This window comes from Salvia hispanica, chromosome 1 (assembly GCF_029641045.1).
Source record: "Salvia hispanica isolate PSC_SH4W2 chromosome 1, Shi_PSC_v1, whole genome shotgun sequence".
Lineage (NCBI taxonomy): Eukaryota > Viridiplantae > Streptophyta > Magnoliopsida > Lamiales > Lamiaceae > Salvia > Salvia hispanica.
Window position 1 is genome coordinate 52,109,075 of NC_142692.1, and position 18,521 is coordinate 52,127,595.

General features: G+C 40.5%; 3 protein-coding genes and 1 pseudogene across 4 annotated transcripts; 2 read left to right on the forward strand and 2 right to left on the reverse strand.

The window, feature by feature from the left end:
• Positions 1 to 1,203: 1,203 nt before the first annotated feature.
• Positions 1,204 to 4,129, forward strand: LOC125219026 (WAT1-related protein At1g44800). The gene is made up of 7 exons (XM_048120868.2): positions 1,204 to 1,457; positions 1,545 to 1,607; positions 2,235 to 2,351; positions 2,548 to 2,788; positions 3,037 to 3,195; positions 3,327 to 3,478; positions 3,748 to 4,129. Exons 1-7 carry the CDS (start codon positions 1,270 to 1,272, stop codon positions 3,917 to 3,919), a joined length of 1,092 nt encoding a protein of 363 aa, XP_047976825.1. The 5' UTR covers positions 1,204 to 1,269; the 3' UTR covers positions 3,920 to 4,129.
• A 798-nt stretch (positions 4,130 to 4,927) lies between these two features.
• On the forward strand, positions 4,928 to 7,846 carry LOC125222976 (ChaC-like family protein). The gene is made up of 8 exons (XM_048125904.2): positions 4,928 to 5,173; positions 5,969 to 6,045; positions 6,739 to 6,792; positions 6,889 to 6,945; positions 7,031 to 7,071; positions 7,144 to 7,215; positions 7,434 to 7,513; positions 7,608 to 7,846. The coding sequence occupies exons 1-8, from the start codon at positions 5,065 to 5,067 to the stop codon at positions 7,688 to 7,690; spliced, it is 573 nt and encodes a 190-aa protein (XP_047981861.1). The 5' UTR covers positions 4,928 to 5,064; the 3' UTR covers positions 7,691 to 7,846.
• On the reverse strand, positions 7,800 to 10,520 carry LOC125222975 (elongation factor). Of its 2 annotated transcripts, none has more exons than XM_048125902.2 (6): positions 10,128 to 10,520; positions 9,948 to 10,053; positions 9,405 to 9,616; positions 9,277 to 9,304; positions 8,987 to 9,095; positions 7,800 to 8,126 (listed from the first exon to the last, which is right to left on the reverse strand). In XM_048125902.2, exons 1-6 carry the CDS (start codon positions 10,389 to 10,391, stop codon positions 7,994 to 7,996), a joined length of 852 nt encoding a protein of 283 aa, XP_047981859.1. In that variant the 5' UTR covers positions 10,392 to 10,520; the 3' UTR covers positions 7,800 to 7,993. The 2 variants fall into 2 exon arrangements, with proteins under 2 accessions (XP_047981859.1, XP_047981860.1); XM_048125903.2 differs by having other exon boundaries at positions 7,800 to 8,137.
• A 631-nt stretch (positions 10,521 to 11,151) lies between these two features.
• On the reverse strand, positions 11,152 to 12,258 carry LOC125220400 (uncharacterized; annotated as a pseudogene).
• Positions 12,259 to 18,521: the final 6,263 nt, after the last annotated feature.

Genomic DNA, 18,521 nt, shown 5'->3' on the forward strand with positions numbered 1-18,521 from the left:
CTGTTTTGCTTCGTCTAGCGTCTGCAGATCTGTTCAGTTCTTCGTTGATTATGCATTAATTTGTCTTAGAATTAGTTTGCTCTGTTTATGCAATTTGGTTGTGGAAGATGATGTCGCTATTAGTTAGTACGAGAGTTAGTTATTCTGCCAGCTTTTCGTCCGTACTCTGTTTTTTTTTCAGTTATGGTCCCCACAGTCAGTTTGTTTCCTATGTCTAGGTAAGTAGAGTAGTTTTCTTAGATCTAGTGTTTGAGCAGTTATTTTTCTCGCAACGTTCTCTTGTTATTTCGCCTAGGTCTAGTTATTAGCGTAGGAGTTTTAAAATTCCCAAGTCAAGTTAAATTTGTTTTCCTCAACCCAAGAAAAAATGCGTGGCAGCAGCCAACACCAAAAACAAACCCAAATCCTTGAACATGAGTATTACGCATCCTTCTCTGTGGGATCGATCCCTACTTCCCTATACTAGGTTTAGTAAAGTGGTTGAGGGTTTTTGAAAGAAGTGCTCTGTGTGTCCGACGATCGGGATTTCCTGCGACCAACGAGTTCCTAGACCGCGTGATCTAGTAGATTTGCTGGACCTAGGAAACCTGTTATTTCCTTTTGAACGCACTACGAACATAAATTGTAACCTTTCAGTACTGCAACACTATTATCAATTCCCATGCCCAAAAACATCTTCATTTCTGTCTACATATATACACTTACAGAGGAGCATTATAGTGATATCATAGTTTAAATGACAATTTAGGCAAACAATCTGTGGTACATAGGCAAGCAACTCGGCATATGATTCTAAGCAATCTGCGATACGAAATCAGAGATAATCAAGCAATCAGCGATACATAGAAAGCAAGGCAGACTAAGTTTGAATCTGCTCCTAAATCTAAGAATTCTCATTGGTGGTACATTATCATTTTAATTGTGGTTGTCATTTTAGTATAATCCTACACTTACTTAGAGGTATATATACGATGCTGCTTGTACAATAATTAATGCCGAAAAAAACATGAAAATGATAAGAAATAATTTTATAAGCCATTTTAAGAAAAAGTGTCCACTCGTCATCCACAAAAGGAAATCACATCATCAGCTACACATTTTCAATCACAAAGGACCACTAGCTATATACCCCTAACCCTAACACCATGGAACCATGCAAAATTTCCTCATTGCTTTTTGTGTGTATAAAAAGGGCACTCTTCCAATATTTATGCATCCCATGCAAAGAGTGAGAAGAAGAGACTAGAGAGAGGGAGAGAGGGAGCAAAAATGGGGTGTGAAAGTTTGAACAAAATGAAGCCATATTTGGCTATGATTACACTTCAGTTTGGATATGCAGGAATGCATATTATTTTGTTGCTCTCTTTCAAGAGAGGTTTTAGTCATTGGGTGTTCGTCGTTTATCGCCATGCGGTTGCCACCATCTTTTTTGCTCCTTTTGCGTACTTTTTTGAGAGGTAAGGTTTTCATTCTATGGTACTATATATTTTTATTTTTAACTAATTCATAATTATTTTTGTGTATAATTCTATTCTTCCATGCAGGAAAACAAGGCCCAACATGACGAAATCAATATTCTTCAAGATAATGCTGCTTGGTTTCTTGGAGTAATGCTCTTAAACATATTACTCCTCCTACTAATCAATTTCACTTATTGCTACAATATGCATGTGTTACTTACAAAGTAGTGAAATTTCCTATTGTTTGTTTGATTAATATCTACTGCAAATTGGTAATTTCGTAATTATATATATTGCACGTATTATGCGTAAAATATTAAAAGATTGAATAGTGGAGTATATATTTTTGTAGGATGCGTGCAATAGATTATTTTATTTGACTTTCTCATCTTTTCATTTGATTGAATCGTTGTCGGGCTCAAACTTTTTTTATCATCTTTCCATAAACTCGATTATGTGATTTCATTTGAAATTGAAAAGTAATACTAATACTTTATTGCGCCAAACTTTTATGAGTATCACCCCATCATATTTTTGGTCACTGTTAAATTATTAAAATCATATCCATCTCTTTACTTTGTTATTATAAACAGATTTAACAGTTTTAATGTATGTATTTTTCTAAAGATTATTTACTGTATATACTATGCATATATATGCTATATACCGTATCAGAAGTTATTTCACTATTATAATATCATTAACTTTACTGCATGCTCTATAGTACTGTATTATTTGGAATAATTTCTGAAAATTTAAAATTCAAAATTATAGGCCAGTTTTGGACCAGAACTTGTACGGTGTCGGAATCCAGTATACATCGGCGACATTCGCGGCGGCGACCGTCAATATTCTCCCTGCTGTCACTTTCATTATGGCTGTCCTGTTCAGGTATATTATATAGATCTGTTTAAGAAACTAGAGCATAGTAATATCATAACTTTGCAATGATCTAGTACTATATAATTCATGTACTTATTTATTCCATAAAGTTCGTTCAATAAATAAAATATTCCACAATCTTTTTAGCTAGTGTTGTTTTTAAAAAAAACAATATTGATCCTAAAAGGAAAGAATGGCACTGCAGGATGGAAAAGGTGAATCTGAAAAAAGTGCAGAGTGTAGCAAAAGTGATCGGAACGGCGGTGACGGTGGGCGGAGCAATGGTGATGACACTGTACAAAGGCCCCACCGTGAACATCTTGTTCTTGTCTCACAGCGGCAGCCACCACGAAGCCGCCAGCAGCTCGGCGGATGAGCACTGGGTCTCCGGCACAATCATGCTGCTCGCTTCTATTGTCGGCTGGGCTGCCTTCTTCATTTTGCAAGTAATATATACTATTCCCTCTGGCCCTTCCCTCTCTACCTGGCTAAGCGAGACGCTCTTTTTTGCGCTCATTTTAAAAAATTTAATAATTAAAATGGAGTATTTATTATTTTTTCAAAATAAGTGCAAAAAATGAACATCTTGCTTAGCGAGCAATTGAGGGAGTACCATAGTAACATATTTTGAAAAGGATATTAAGGAGTAATATTAAATAAAAAATTGATTGATATATATGACAAAATTGGGCAGAATAATACATTGAAGGAGTATCCCGCAGAGTTGTCATTGACGGCGTTGATTTGTCTGATGGGAACGGTGGAAGGCGGCATTGTGGCGGCGATAATGGAGCGCCGCCCGTCCGCCTGGGCTATTGGTTTTGATTCTAGGCTGCTCGCTGCTACATATTCTGTTAGTTCAATTTCAACATCATTTCAATATTGTTATATTCTACACATTATCCTAATTTTGATAGAACATTAATTGCTAATACAATTGGCCTGAAAATTCTTGATTTTGCTGATTAAATTATGCATGTATAGGGACTTATATGCTCAGGAATAGCATATTACTTGCAAAGTGTGGTGAACAAGGCACGAGGTCCGGTGTTTGTGACATCATTTAGCCCTCTCAGCATGATCATCACTGCTATCTTGGGAGCCATCATTCTGTCCGAGCAACTCCATGTCGGAAGGTAATATATACACTACTCCCTCCATCCCATAAAAATAGTGGACAATTTTGAAACGTCACGGATTTTAGAACACAATTAGTATAGAGAAATAGAGTGAAAAAGTGATTTGCTCATTGTTAGTGAAAAATGTGGTCGTCTATGGAGAAAATAGTTTTCTAGAAGTAGAGTATAATTTTATGCGATGGATAAAGTAAGTAATTAGTAACAAAATCAACAACTACTACTAGCCAACTGTCTTCAATTTTGACTTACTTTATCGATTTTGACAGTGTGATTGGAGCAGTGATCATTGTAAGTGGGCTTTACTGCGTGGTGTGGGGCAAAGCTAAAGAGGATTCCCCTTTGATGGGGAAATCCCAAGAGTTGCCAATTGTAGGAGATAAGATTCCTTCAGACAACGGAAGTGCCAAAACTACTCAGAAAATCAATTCCTTGGCTTGATCAGCAATGTATAATACTCCTAGCTACTATCTTGATTAATGTTCAATCACTCATGTGTAAGAGTTGATTTCAATTGTTCAGTCTTCTGTTTTCAATGTTACTTTCACTAATGTATGTTGATTTCATGTCAAGGTTTGCCCTTATGTATGTTTAACTCCCTATTTTGCGATTCTCTTGCAACATTTAATAAAGTACTCCCTCCGACTATGATTAACGGTCTCATATTTGATTGCTTGGATTTAAAAAATTGTTTAACTTTGTAAAAAAAATGATTGTAAAAGTTAGTGGTTTGTGAGTCCTACTTTTATATTTTAATTTTATAATAAAATATAATTAGAATGAGTTAGTAGAATGTGGTGGAGTCCATTTACCAGAAATAGTAAAATTGAAATGAAATATTACGGAAAAGAAAAAAATGGAACATATTTAGTAGAAGGAGGAAGTACTCCATAAGTTAGTGCATGAACAATTATTTGGATTGGATCAGTTTGAACCATTGATACTTAGCATGTGAAAACCTGACGTCAAGTGATTATGATGAAGAGTTTACTCAAAAAATAATATAACAAATCATTGTTCGATTTGAAAGATTATATTTTCTCTGTTCTTTATATAGTTGAGTTGTATTTCTTTTTGGGCTGTCTCATTGTAGGTGAGTCTTTTTTTTTTGGCAAAAAACGAACCTATTTTTTTATCCCTCTGTCTTTTTCCTTTCATACTTTATTCTTTCTTCACTTACTCACTTTTAATACAATATCTTAAATCTCGTGCTGAAAAAAAACGCTTCTATTATACATGGGCAAAAGAAGTATCTTGGTTCATGAAATATATATAATTTTATAATTAATCATAGCAACCAAACGACATCATTCAATAACTCATTTAATTGTCTAGGAGAATCGGAGATTTTATTAATAAGCTGGATCAGCCCAACAAAAAGGCCCAAAATGAACAACTGAATTACCCACCTGCTGATGCCAAATGTCGCCCCACGAATCGCAATCTTAGGAGTATAAAGCTGTCGATGATTCACTCCGATTACTGCTGCTTCTTGTCTCTGCGCGATCGATCATCCTCTCTGGTCTCTCGCTCATCTGGGCCTCCGACTTAGGTTGAGTTGAGTGAGAGGAAAATAAAGAAGAAAAATGGCGATGTGGGTATTCGGGTACGGGTCGCTGATATGGAAAGCGGGTTTCCCTTACGATAAGCGGGTCGTGGGTTTCATCAACGATTACCGCCGTGTCTTCTATCAAGGTTTAATTTCCTCTATTCTAATAATCCATTTTTTCTTCTCTCCTTTTCCCCCTTTTTTTGGTCTAGTTGGAGAGTAGAGAAATGTAAGGTTTAGCACATATCTTGATGTTGTTTTCAAGAAGACGTTCTTCTTGATTAGTACTCCCTCCATTCCACACTAATAGAGTCATTTTACCATTTTAGTACGTCATAGTAATAGAGTCATTTTGTCATTTTGGTAAGTTCCACAATAATAGAGTCATTTCCCTTTTCAGTAAAAGTCAACACATTTTTCCACAACTACTTTACTCTCTATTACTTTTTTCTCTCTTCATCTATCTACCTTTTTCATTTTCCACTTTATTCTCTCTTTACTTAATTACCTAACACAATTTTTCTTAATCTCTGTGCCGAAAAGTTTTGCCTCCATTATTATGGAATGGAGGGAGTAGTAATTTTTAAAATGTGATGATATCTTCTCAGAACTTACAATATTAGACAGTAAAAAATGTTCATCTTTGGATGACAGTGTTCACTGTATTTTACATATTTGCCTACATGTATATGTGTGTGTGTGTGTGTGTGTGTAGAGTTTTGAGTTGGGACAAGTTTAAGTGATGGTTATGAGCTATAACCCACAAGCCTAGTGAAATGGCAGCTTTGTAATTAAAGCATTCAGTCAGTTATGCTATTCATCCCCTAAATACATGATTCAAGAACTGCACTACTGATTTATGCTTGGTTTTTACAGTTTGTCAATCCCCCAAAATTCATGATTCATACACTAATTTGTAACTGTTTTTATATATTTTGCAGGAAGCACAGATCACAGAGGAACTCCAGAGTTCCCTGGAAGAACAGTCACGTTGGAACCTGCAGAGGGCGAAGTATGCGTAAGTTTCTCTCTTCTTTCGTCATTTATGCATTTGATCCTATGCTTTTAGTCTCTTCTTCTCTGCTTCAGCAATTTTTGTTCAGTATATCGCAGCCTGTACTTTCAATGCCAGTTTTGTAGTATGTGTTGTGTGTGGTTATGAAATCCTGTTATCCCTTTCATGAACTGCTGATATATCATATTTTCTGACTGGAGTGATATGTCGATGAACCACTGTAATTTCCAAAACAAACAGTTAGTTCTGATAAATACTTTGATTCCCTTTCGACTGTATTAATCCGTGCATTTGAGCGTAGCATAAATCTGATTCGGATCACATTTTAGAGATAGTTTTGCCAACCCTCATTTATTGTGGGATCGTGCATAATTGAGTGCTTTCATTCTTTGTATAACAATCTTGAAGCTTTATCATAGTTTCTGCATTTAGCACAGGACACTGATCATCTTGATTACTTTTGTGGTGATTGCAGCATTTGAAAGAATCCAAAATTATGGGATCGTGCATAATTGAGTGCTTTCATTCTTTGTATTAACAGTCTTGAAGCTTTATCTTAGTTTCTGTTTGCATCTTTCTCTTACTTCATGTTGTGCTTATAATCTCATCTATCATCTAAAATTATGTGAAAACGATGTTACATCATAATCTTTCGCGATGAAATTGAATTTAACTAGTTTATAATATGCACAACAGTGGGGTGCTGCGTACAAGATAACCAACAAGGAAGATCAAATAACTGCATTGGAGGTTTGGAGCTTGAAATTTATCAAGATTCTTTGTTTTGTAAGATCAGTCTTTTTATTTAATCTTCATAAACCATCACATGTACCATGTTGCCTGTAGCATCTCGAGGTGAGGGAGAAGCAGTATGACCAGAAAGTTTATGTAGATTTCTTCACTGTAAGATCATTTTTTCTTTCAAAACTTGTCATTGGGATTTCATTTGGGGCGTCTTATCAGAGTTTGTCGTTTTGATTTGTTACAGGACGCAAGCTCTTCCACCCCTCTGGTCTCTAATGTTATGGTGTAAGCTGCAGGAGTTTCTGATTTCTACAACCGACTGTTTCTGTTTGAAATCTCACATTTCCGATTGTTCAGATACATCGCATCTGCAGACAAGAAGCTCAACCAGAACTATCTGGGACCTGCCTCACTTGAAGAAATCGCCATGTACGAATCTTTCTTGTTAATTCAATTCACGTCTCTCTAACAGCAAAGTGTGTCTCGAGCACCTTTGGAGTTACAAATGTCATTGGATATGGGTTTCGATCCTGATTTTAGATAACCATATAGTGGATCATACCATCTTACTATGATTTAATTTATGTTAAAGTAAGAATGTATGCCTCAATATTTTGGTCTCAGTTCCTTCTTTTTTAATTCTGCAGTCAAATAGTTAAGGCAAAAGGCCCCTCAGGGCCGAACACAGAGTACCTCTTCAAGCTGGAAAATGCCCTTGTCCAGATAGGTAAGATTGGCTGTATGCTTTAGTTTAATTTCATCATAATTATTAGACTGTGGTTTCATTATTTTTGACATTTTTTTGCGGTTTCTAACCATAGGATTCGAAGACAAGCATGTAAGAGACCTTGCAGATGAAGTGAGGCGGATACTCTCATTACAAGGGGAGCTGGTTGATTATTGATTGATTGATTGATGAAATGAAACATGAATTAATCTTCTTATAATCCCTTGTATTAAAACTTAATTATTTACCTAGAATGCTTGCATAAGGATTGCTAGAATGTACGAGATGATAAGGATTGCTGGTTTCTAATATTGAGATGCAGAAATTTATACATGAGCTTCAGACATCATAATCATGGCGATGGAGTCTGAAATTCCATCAAATTGTTCACTTTATGTACATTTGACAATGAACATAGATATTTACAGAAGTTGAACATGAAGAAATCAAATAAAACATACATAGAATAACAATCCAACCCTAGCAAACTTTCTTACACATGTACATCAGAGGAAAGTTTTGGCATTCGACGAAGGCAATTCTCATAGGATCTTCAGAGCTGCTTTGCTCGAGTGGTGAACCCCAAGTGTAGCGAGTCTCAGAATAGCGCGACCTTGGTATAAACTGAAAAATGGAATTTCAATTGATAAGGTCAACTTACTCCCCGAACATCTCAACTGAAATGACATATAAGATCATGGCCCCCCAGCTCAAAATGAAAGAAACCAAATTTCCGCATTCCAATTTACATGTCAGTCTGGCTCCTCGAGTATGACAAAATTAAAATTATAAGAGGTTGCAGTCGAAGAAGACCCATGTTAATAATTCTTAGGTTACTAGTACCATGTTAATTTGCAGTGATAACTTTGTATCTAAAACAAAGAATCTCCTAAAACTAATCAATGGCCACTGGAACATTTGAATTTTTTTTCTCCTTAAAGCTGGTATTTCCTCATTCAACTTCAAACCTTAGTTCACTGGTGAATATTTCTTATTAAAGCAAATAGTAATTCTAATTTGGCCCAATATGGACGGTGGTATTTACAATTCCCATATACCTCAGTCCTACTATAACTATTACATGAACTGTACGCAAGGATCAACAAAAATCAAATCTAAAAAGTACAAAAAAAAACATCTAAACTGTAGTTTGCTATCTTGGTATTATGTTTACTTGGAATTTGAATGATTCTACTCATGATCTTATGCTTGCTCTCGGATGTTTTATGAACAAATTATTCTGTTTGAGGCTAGCCAAATCAAAGCTATGTACGAAGTTAGAACTTCGAACAGTCTGAACTACTTATAAGGGCCAAAGTCAGAGTTAGACATTAGTGCAAGTAACGTTATAACAGGAAGAGTGCTACCAAGTGGGATTGTTCCAGAAATGCAGCAGTTTCAGAGGGGTTGATACAAATTACGTAAAATGAACTTAACTGGCAGTGAAACTGCTCTTAGAATTTCGAAACTTACCTCGCTAGGGCAAGACTCCACATGGCTAGGGTGTAAAATAGCTTTCCAGCATGCCAAATGTCTACCATTTTCTCTAATTTATTCGTTCCTTTCAGAGCTTTCATTAGGGCTGCAAGATACAAAATACCAATGAGAGAGGCACCATATGTTGCAGTGCTCGCATGTGGGTTGAAGTTGGCAAAGATATTAGCCTTCAGGTCAACAATATATTTTTCATGTCTGTTATTGTGGGTACAGAAAGCATCTTTACTGTTTAAAAATCACCAAATTACTCGGGAAAATTATCCTACCTTTCTGTAGCTCCGAAGGAGTCAAATTCTGCATTGCCAGAAAAAATAGCATTAGTTGTGAAGCTAAACAATATGTAGAGTCATAACAAGATATATAACAGAAAGCAGATCAACGTCAGGTTACAAACCACTGAATTTGGGTTCGCCAAGATGCATCTAGCCAAAAAAGTAGCAACTCCATCCACCACATGCTCCTCAGTTACACATACATAATTTTCATTGTCAATTCCACTCTTCTCTTCAGTATTTTTAGGGACCATATCATCAGAGACCCAGACCCACCAACTTGGTTCTTCGTGATCCATGTTGATCAAGATTTCTGCTTTCTCCAGATCAGCGCCTGATTACATTACCAAACATTTTTGCAAGATATACTATCATATATGCCACTGATATCGACACGAATCAAAACTTTTTAACAGTTGCATGGATGTATAATCAAGAAACATGTGTTTAACCAGAAACACTAGCAGAAATATTTAGCATACAATCCATAAAACTCCAAATATATATATTAGTAACATGAGGATGAGGTATCCATTAGTATATTGCAATGGATGGAACTTGCCCCAGCATATCAAGTTATAAACATAAATCCTTAGTTTATCAAGAATTCACATGCGTCACCACACAGACAAACAAATATAAGACTTAAGAAAAATAGGCAAAACCAGATGGCTCATCAAATGGAAATGTGCAGGTAGTGTTTTGACGGAGGAATTCAAGCTCATTCACGAAGCTCTCCGACTGAACAGCATCCAGAATCCGATCATTCAGCTGCAATTCATTAAAAATTCACACTAATTTCCCCCAATTCGAATAATTTGAATATAATACTAATAATTACATACATTGGATGGGCAATTATGCATCAACGTAGGTGAACTTGATATATCCTGCAGAAGATTGAGGTTTTTTTCAAGCAATTGACGTAGTCGTTCGTTTTCCGCTCGTATACATTCGATATCAAAATCAGATCTTTCTTTCGATTCTGGCGGTGATGGCTTCGGGCCGTCGTGGTGGAGGTGGTGGTGGCAGCTCTCCACGGCGGTCCATGCCACATCAGCGACCTCAATCACCGTCTTCGCTACTTCCACTGAAACGTGGCTGACCATATCTTATATCTCTTGATTTTGTAGCTCTGAATTAGGGTTTCTGGCGATAGATGATAATCCTGAATTTGCTTGTTTGGTTGGATCAACGTTGATTTTGTTGCTTCTCATTTTCGTTTTGATTTTGATTTTGATTTTGATTTTGATTTTGATTTTGCAATTAAGTACTAATACTATGGGGAAATCCCTAAACACCCCCTCGCATATTACTGAATTTGATATCCGAATAATTTCCCTCAATTCAACCTCTAGAACATTCTCATTCGTGCTCTTTTTTTTTTTTGATAAGTAAATCAAATATATTCCATGAAAAGAAAGAGATTACAGAAAACACATCTCGCGCAAAGCCCAAATGCAAGAAAGGCCCCGTACAAAACCACGGTAACCCTAGTACAAAGAGAGCAGGCAAGGCCCGCGATCCAAACATCTAGGCAACTATCATAGTGCTATCTATGTGCAATGGGCCTCATTAAAACCTTTTGGGGCCAAAAACCCCAAAGGGAAAAAAGACACCAATAAGGAAAAAGAGTACCCCAAGATAGCACTATGTGGATCTATGAACAACAAAAAGTTCCATCTCCCCGGCTTAAGTATGATCTGGCACATGGAGCAACACTTGTTCATGAGGGAACTTAGCATACAAAATGCTATACACTGATGTCTTTATCTGAAATAAGACTCGGGCGGTAACGAACGCTTTCCCCTCCATGATAACAGCGTTCCGTGCAAGCCAAATATAGTAGATTGCCGCCACAAGAGCAATTCAGCCCGCCTGTCGTGGAATCCGAGAGTGCCTTCTATCACGCAACAGCCACTTTATTGCACTCTTTATGGTAGTCGGCCTTCTTCTCATGCCGATCCAGTCCCGAACCTTGTCCCAAACACCCCAAGTTTCACGACACCTGAAGAAGAGGTGATCTGCACTCTCATCGTCCCTCGTACAAAGGCTGCAAGTAGCATCAATGTCTTCCCATGTAATACGATCTCGAGTAGAGAGTCTGCCTCGCAGCGCCAGCCACGCTATGAACGAGTATTTCGGAGGTATACTGTCATGCCAAATGTATTTCGCCCAAACCCGTCGGTCTTCCCTTGGCCGGAACCACTCATAGGCAGCCTTCGTGTCCGCCAAGATACTCCACTGAGTTAGGAGTTGTTGCGCTTCCTGTCGTGAGCTTCTCATAATCATTTCATCTCTGATGGAAAAAATATGCTTGATAAGGGTGGAGTGCTCCTTCACATGCGGCTGTCATTCCCAAAAGTCGGCATCTTTTAAAATTTCCGTGTGGATCCACTTTATCCACAAGCTATCTGTCTTTGTGTGCACATTCCAAAGGATCTTCGTATGAAGAGTAGTATTCCAAGTGCCAATATCTCGGACACCCAGACCGCCTTCTTGCTTCGGCAGGCAGATGGTGCTCCACGCCACTTTCGCATGTTTGGAGGCCCAAAGGAAGTTGCGCGCAACGGCAACTATACGCGACGCCACATTGTCCGGCACCGGGAAAGCTTGGAGCCAATATGCCTCGATCCCCTGCAAGCAAGACTTGATTAGCTCCAATCTGCCCGCACAAGATAACGACTTACCGTTCCATTTTTTAACAGTGGACGTCATTTTCTGTATAAGGTCCGAATAGTCCGCCGTTTTGAGTAATTTTGACGCCAAGGGGATGCCCAAGTATTTGACCGAAAGCTTTGCACTAGTGTAGCCAAACATGTGCGTGATGTGTGCCTTAGTATCCTCGGCCATCGTCCCTGCAAAAAACAGGTTAGATTTGGCTTGATTGACTTCGAGCCCTGAGCACGCCGAGAACTCCTCTATTGCATCTGCAAGCACCTGCATCGAGTAGTTGTCCCCTCTCCCAAAGAGCATAAGATCGTCTGCAAAGGCGAGGTGAGTAATGCCAAGCCTCGCACATCCCGGGTGGAAGTTGAAGCCTCCCCCATGTGTGTGCAAGGCAAGGAGGCGGGAGAAATATTCAATGCAAAGAATAAAGAGAGACGGGGACATGGGGTCACCTTGCCTTAGTCCTCGCTTACCTGGGAAGAACCCGTGTGGGCTGCCATTGATCATGATCGAGTAAGAAGGAGAGGTGACACATTCCATGACTCGCTCGACAAAGATGGGGTGAAACCCTAGTCCAAGTAGAACCTTCTCCAAGAAATCCCAGCTAACGGTATCATAGGCCTTCCGGAGGTCGATCTTTACCGTGCATCATGGGACTGTTCTAGCTCTATCATATCGTCTCATCAGTTCTGTGGCTAGGTGGATATTATCCATAATGTTCCGGCCTTTGACGAAAGCAGACTGAGCCTGGTTGACAAGTTTAGGCAACAAAGAATCCATTCTCCTCGAGAGGATTTTGGTTATAATCTTGTAGAAAACATTGCAACGGGCTATAGGTCTATAGTCACTAACCTTCGGGTTACTTACCGTTTTCGGGATGAGCGCGATGGCAGTGGCGTTATAGCTCTTAATAAGGCGGCCCGACTCAAAAAAATCCGCTACTGCTTCAATAATGTCCGGTCCTAAGTCAGCCCAGTTCCGTTTAAAGAACGCCGACGAGTAACCATCTGGCCCCGGAGCTTTATCATCTTTGATTGCAAAGAGGGCCCCTTTGATCTCATCATCAGTAATCGGCATAATGAGTCTATTTGCTTCCTCTCCATCAAGAGTATAACCATTGCTTAGAACCTCAGGCAGGATCGGCTCAACTGGCTTTGGGGCCCCGAAGAGCCCTTGGTAGAAGTGCACAAAGCTGTCCGCAATGGCCGCTTGATCTTCCATAAGGGATCCATCCGGCCGACAAAGGAAGGATATCGTATTCCTAGTGTTATTTGTTCTGACCATGGCATGAAAGAACGCCGTATTGCGGTCACTTAAGAGTCTATGCTTCAAACCGGCCTTTTGGCTGAAGTAGTGTTTCTCCGCCGTGACTAAGCGCTCCGCCTTCTGTTTATACTCCTTAACTTGAGCCTGGAGCACTCGGTTGGAAGTATCAACATCAGCCTGCAGTTGGAGCTGTTCAAGCTGTCTTGTTGCCTCTTTTGCTTTAGTGGTGATATTGCTGAATTCACGGAAATTAAAGTCTTTAAGGACTTGCTTAAAAGCCTTGCTTCTCTGGAAAAGGCTGTACTGTTTCGAGCCCATCACATGTATTCTCCAATTCTCCTTAAGCACTCTCTCAAACTCCGGGTGATCCATCCAGAAATTGAAAAATTTGAAGGGCTTGGGTGTGGCTTGGACGTCGGCGAACACCTTAGTTACAACGGGGGAGTGATCTGTCTGAAATCCAGATGGTAGAAATCTTGTATTTGCTATGTACCCCGCATCAAGCCAATCCTGATTCACCATCACACGGTCGCTGAAAGTATGGCCATTCGTCCATGTGAAGGAGCAGCCCGTGGAGGCCACATCGTGTAAGCCAATCATGGCGCACGCTTGAATCAGTCCATCCATCTCACGGTTGTCTGGCTTCCTTATGCCCCGTCTCTCATCCACGTGCATAACCGCATTGAAGTCACCACTCACCATGTAAGGCAAGCCCTGCAATCCAAACTTAACTATCGAGTCCCAAAGAGCTTGTCGTATTGTAGGTGAGTGTAGACCATAAACCAAAGAAAAAAGAAAAGAATTTCTGGAACGAACACACCTAACCCGGGTATGGATGGCTTGTTGCTCCAAAGTGTCTACATCTAGCATCACCGTTTGGGGATTCTAGAGTAGTAATAACCTGCAAGTATCATTTCTATCCGAAAGAACAAAAGTATACTTCCAGGAGGGGAAATACCTGGCCATAAAAGCTTTTAGGCTGGTCATTTTCATCTTCGTCTCTACAACACCCATGATATCGACACGGTTCCTTTTAATTTGGTCTGCCACCACCGGGTGTCGTTCCGGGGGCTGCATGCCCCTTACATTCCATGTCGTGATAATCATTGGGGGGGTGGGACGAAGTCCGACACGCCCAGGGGATGGCTGTTACAGGAAAGGCCACGCCTGGCCTTCCCGATCTTCTTCTTTACCGAAGTACCGGTAGCTACCTCCTTCCTTGGTCCACGGCTCTTGGATCTGTGCCGGACACTCGGGGGACTTGGGTTTCGAACAACTGTCTCAGTGTTGACAGTATGTTTCTCTGTCGGATCGATCTGCGTATTTGGAGTTGCCTTGGTAGTATGCTCGGTGCTACCTATGGCAGCTGGATCTGGGCTCTGGATAGGCTTCTTCTTCTTCTTTTTGCCCGAGGAAGCTGCAACTGCATCTGCGAGGAGTGGGAATTCCGTGGTGTTAACTATAGAATCTTGATCCTTCCTCAACGTCACATTCATCCCATTTGCACCCGAGAAGTGGCCCTCAAGGCCGTCCGTGTCAGAGTCCTCGACTCGAAGTTCATATAGGTTGTCAATATGCATGGCCTCTTTCTCATTGCTCGGCCCCTCTAGATGAGATTCCGGTATGTTATGTTCCTCTAAAGTATCATGATCTTGGAGTTCCCTGAATCGGTTTCCCAAGAGTGGGTCCTGGCTTGATGAGGGCACATCACCCTTGTAGGCATTACTCTGGTTTATCCCCGTGGGCTTCCAAATACCATGCGTGACCACGGTGGTGTCATGAGTTGCCCTGCTATTCACCGAATGCCTAACAGTGGTGTCACGACCCCGGCTAGGGTCTCTCGCATTTAGCCGCTGCCTGGAGAGGTCCCGTTTCCTATTCTCTTCCCTGATTCTTGCTCTTTCCTCTGGGCCAGGGCAGCCAAAAGTAGCATGGCCAAACACATGACATGTATGGCAGATTTTAGGCAAGTTCTCAAAAGCAATCCTCTGTTGCAGAGAGGATCCATCAGGTAGAAAGAGTTCGATGGTGTCTCGCGGGTCCTTCTGCATATCAAGGATGATCTGGACTCTAGGGCCATCTAACGTTTGCCTCCGAATTGTGGCCTGGTCCACTGCAACTGGAGTTCCAATGGAGGAAGCAATTTTCTCCACAGCAGATCTCGTCCATAGAGTGAGTGGTAGGTCTGGAATACGGATCCATACTGGGATTTGGAGCTTGACATTGTCTTCAAAGTTAAAGTTTGCCGGGGTTGGCTCCAGTATGAGCGGCACACCAAAGACAGCGTACGGTCCTTTGTTGCGCACCTTCTCTAAGTCAGCATTGGACCTAAATCCAAACAAAATCCAGCCCTTGCTATGATATGCCACATTCGTGGGGACACCCCATCGTTGCACCAAGTTGTAGACTGCGGGCTTTCCTGGAAATCTTCCTGCAAATTTCCCGCACAAAGAAGGACCCCACCCTACCCTAATGGGTGGGATATCATCCGGAGTTAGTGAAATTGACGAAGTTTCAGTAGTGATACCTTCGGCCGGGACTAAAGTACGCGCAGCAAGGCTTGAATCTGGCTGAGTTGCCTGATATTCCGCCCTCCATGCACAATTACTTTTGAGTTGAAGTTGTTCCTCAACCTCAGTAATCAGTTCATCTTCCGTCTTGGGACTTGTAACTCCATTCTCAGTGGATTGAAGGGAGATCTTGAATAACTCAATCAGCGCTTGAAGATTATATTGTGCCCCCCCTACTTTGCAAAGATGGTTATAATATGCGTGCCTCCCGATTGGGTTCAAGGAGCTCATAGTAATCTTAAATAAGAACATGGAGGTAGGCAGACCCACTTTCACTCACACTCACATCCATGCTCTTCCGCAAAGACAAGCTCAAGGATCCCACCATTCTATTTTTCAATTTAAATACTTCAATTACTAAAAACATTCTACAATATAAAAATACATTAAAATATAAAAAATACATAATTGAATCCTAAAAAATAAAAATACATAATTAAAATCCTAGAAAATAAAAAAATACATAATTAAAATCCTACAAATTAAAAATTACATAATTAAGAATAAAAAATATCCCCGTGGAAGACTAGTAATCTATCCCCCAATATTCTTCGGGGACCCCGTATCATTGTCACATGTGTTGCAAGTTGGCGAGAGTTATGTTAGACCTATCGGTCACATTAAGTTGACCCAAGAGGGTCCACAACGAGTTGGTCGGGGGTTGAGGTGGCACAAAGGGAGCGGGAGCGGGAGCAGGGGCGGATGGAGTCGGGGCGCGACGACGGTTGGCCGTCGCCTTCTTCTTTCCTTGCGGCCGGCGGGAACTGCTCGGGCCAGCGTCGGGGCTACCCAAGTTAGTTCCGGCAAGCTGGGTAGCCACTTCACTGGAGGCACCGTCGGATAGGGCTACCGACCTCGACCGTTTACTGGAGGAGCTGGAGGAGGATGCTACTACGCCACCCCTATACTTCTCATGATTGTACGCCTCCTGCCATAAGATGAGGTACTTGAACGATTTCAAGTTCAAGGATTGGTAGGTCGCCCAGGCAGCACTGATGATGTCGAGCTCGCTCTTGCCGCTACCCGCCGACCGCTATTCCTGGAGGTAATACCCCTGGAACTTACCGATTGCGCCGTTGGCTCTGTAGATGGAATTGCGCACTATACTATCATTGCGATAGATGGTTCCCCTCGGTCGGCTTCATTGTACAGACGAGTGACGCGCCACCAAAACGCTTCCCCGCTTTGGTTCGTGCCAACGTCCGGATCTTCGGAGACTGCCAAGTAGGCTTTGAACATCTGCATCATCTCATCCAGAGTGTACGGGGTGCGGATACCACGAGTAGGAGGAGTAGGAGCAGAGTTGCCGCTCCCTCCCGATCCGGGTTCACCCGTATCGCCCATCGAGGGCATCTTGGTCGTCGACCGCATAAGGCCGGTAGTCACCCGGAACTTGAGAACCTTTGGTTTGAGGAGGGGCCGAAAATTGCGTTTTCAGACTAGGGAATGGCTCGGAGCCGAACCAATCGTGGTTCCAACCGCGGGAGCCGAACATTGTGTAGTGTGGTGGGAATTTAGATGAGAGAATAGATGAGAATAGATGAGAGAATTGATGAGAGAATTTAGATGAGAGAATATATGAGAATTGTATAGTTTGGTGGGAATTTTTTTGTGTTGAAGTGGGAGTATTTATGGATGAAAAAGGTGAATTTTGGGGAACAAATTTAAAAATAAATTAAAAGTGTGTAGAAAACGGATATAATTTATTAGGAAGTGGGAAAATATTTTTTTTATCTAAAAACGTTTTTTTTAATTAATTTATTTTTTTTAAAAATAAAAAATAAAAAATTAAATTTGCCAACAGCGATGCCGTTGGCAAATCGCAAGACGCCACGTAAGGCTGCACAGCGGCGGGGCGTGCCGCTGGCACTAATGGACGACCGCCGACTGTCGATGCTCTTAATAATCATCGCTTTAAAAATTATTTTTCTCAAATTTGGGGTGAATAAATCACACATCAGACCACAAGTTCAGTCAAATAAATTCATTATTTATAGTTGATCTGGAAACCACGTATAGGTAAAAGTAGGGATGTCAATGTAGCCCGCAACTCGTGGGCCGACCCGAATAGCCCGCCAAATTTACAGGGTTAGGGCTGAAAATTTCTAGCCCGATAAAATTATAGCCCGATTAGCCCGCACTCGATTAACCCGCAACCCGTTAGGGCCAGACCCGAAAACCCGATGGGCTGGCCCGAAAACCCGATAAAAATTCTATCATGCTATTTGTTTGACTCTAATTCGATTCTTCATTGATTATTTTATAATATAGATTACTAAAAAAATAACTTTCAATTTTATATATTAAATATATAAATTATATATTAACATAATAATGGATATACAAATTAGAAACTTCAAATTCACTGAAAAATATATTTAAATTTCTAAAACATGCTTTAAACTTTCTTTGATGTTTATGTTTTATTTGCCATAAATATAAAATATTAGTATTTGATCATGTTTATATTTGAGTTTAAGCATATATCTCAAATTTATCATAATTAAATATTTTACATTTTATAAATGTAACTAATTTTCACCATTATTTATTGGATTGAACGCGCTATAATTTTATCGGTAGCAACCCGATTAGCCCGCTGGGCTAGCCCGAACCCCGAGCTTTTAGGGTTAGGGTTGAACTTTTATAACCCGAAAAAATCACAGCCCGATTAACCCGCACCCGATTAACCCGCAACCCGAATAGGGTTGGCCCGAAACCCGGTGGGCTGGC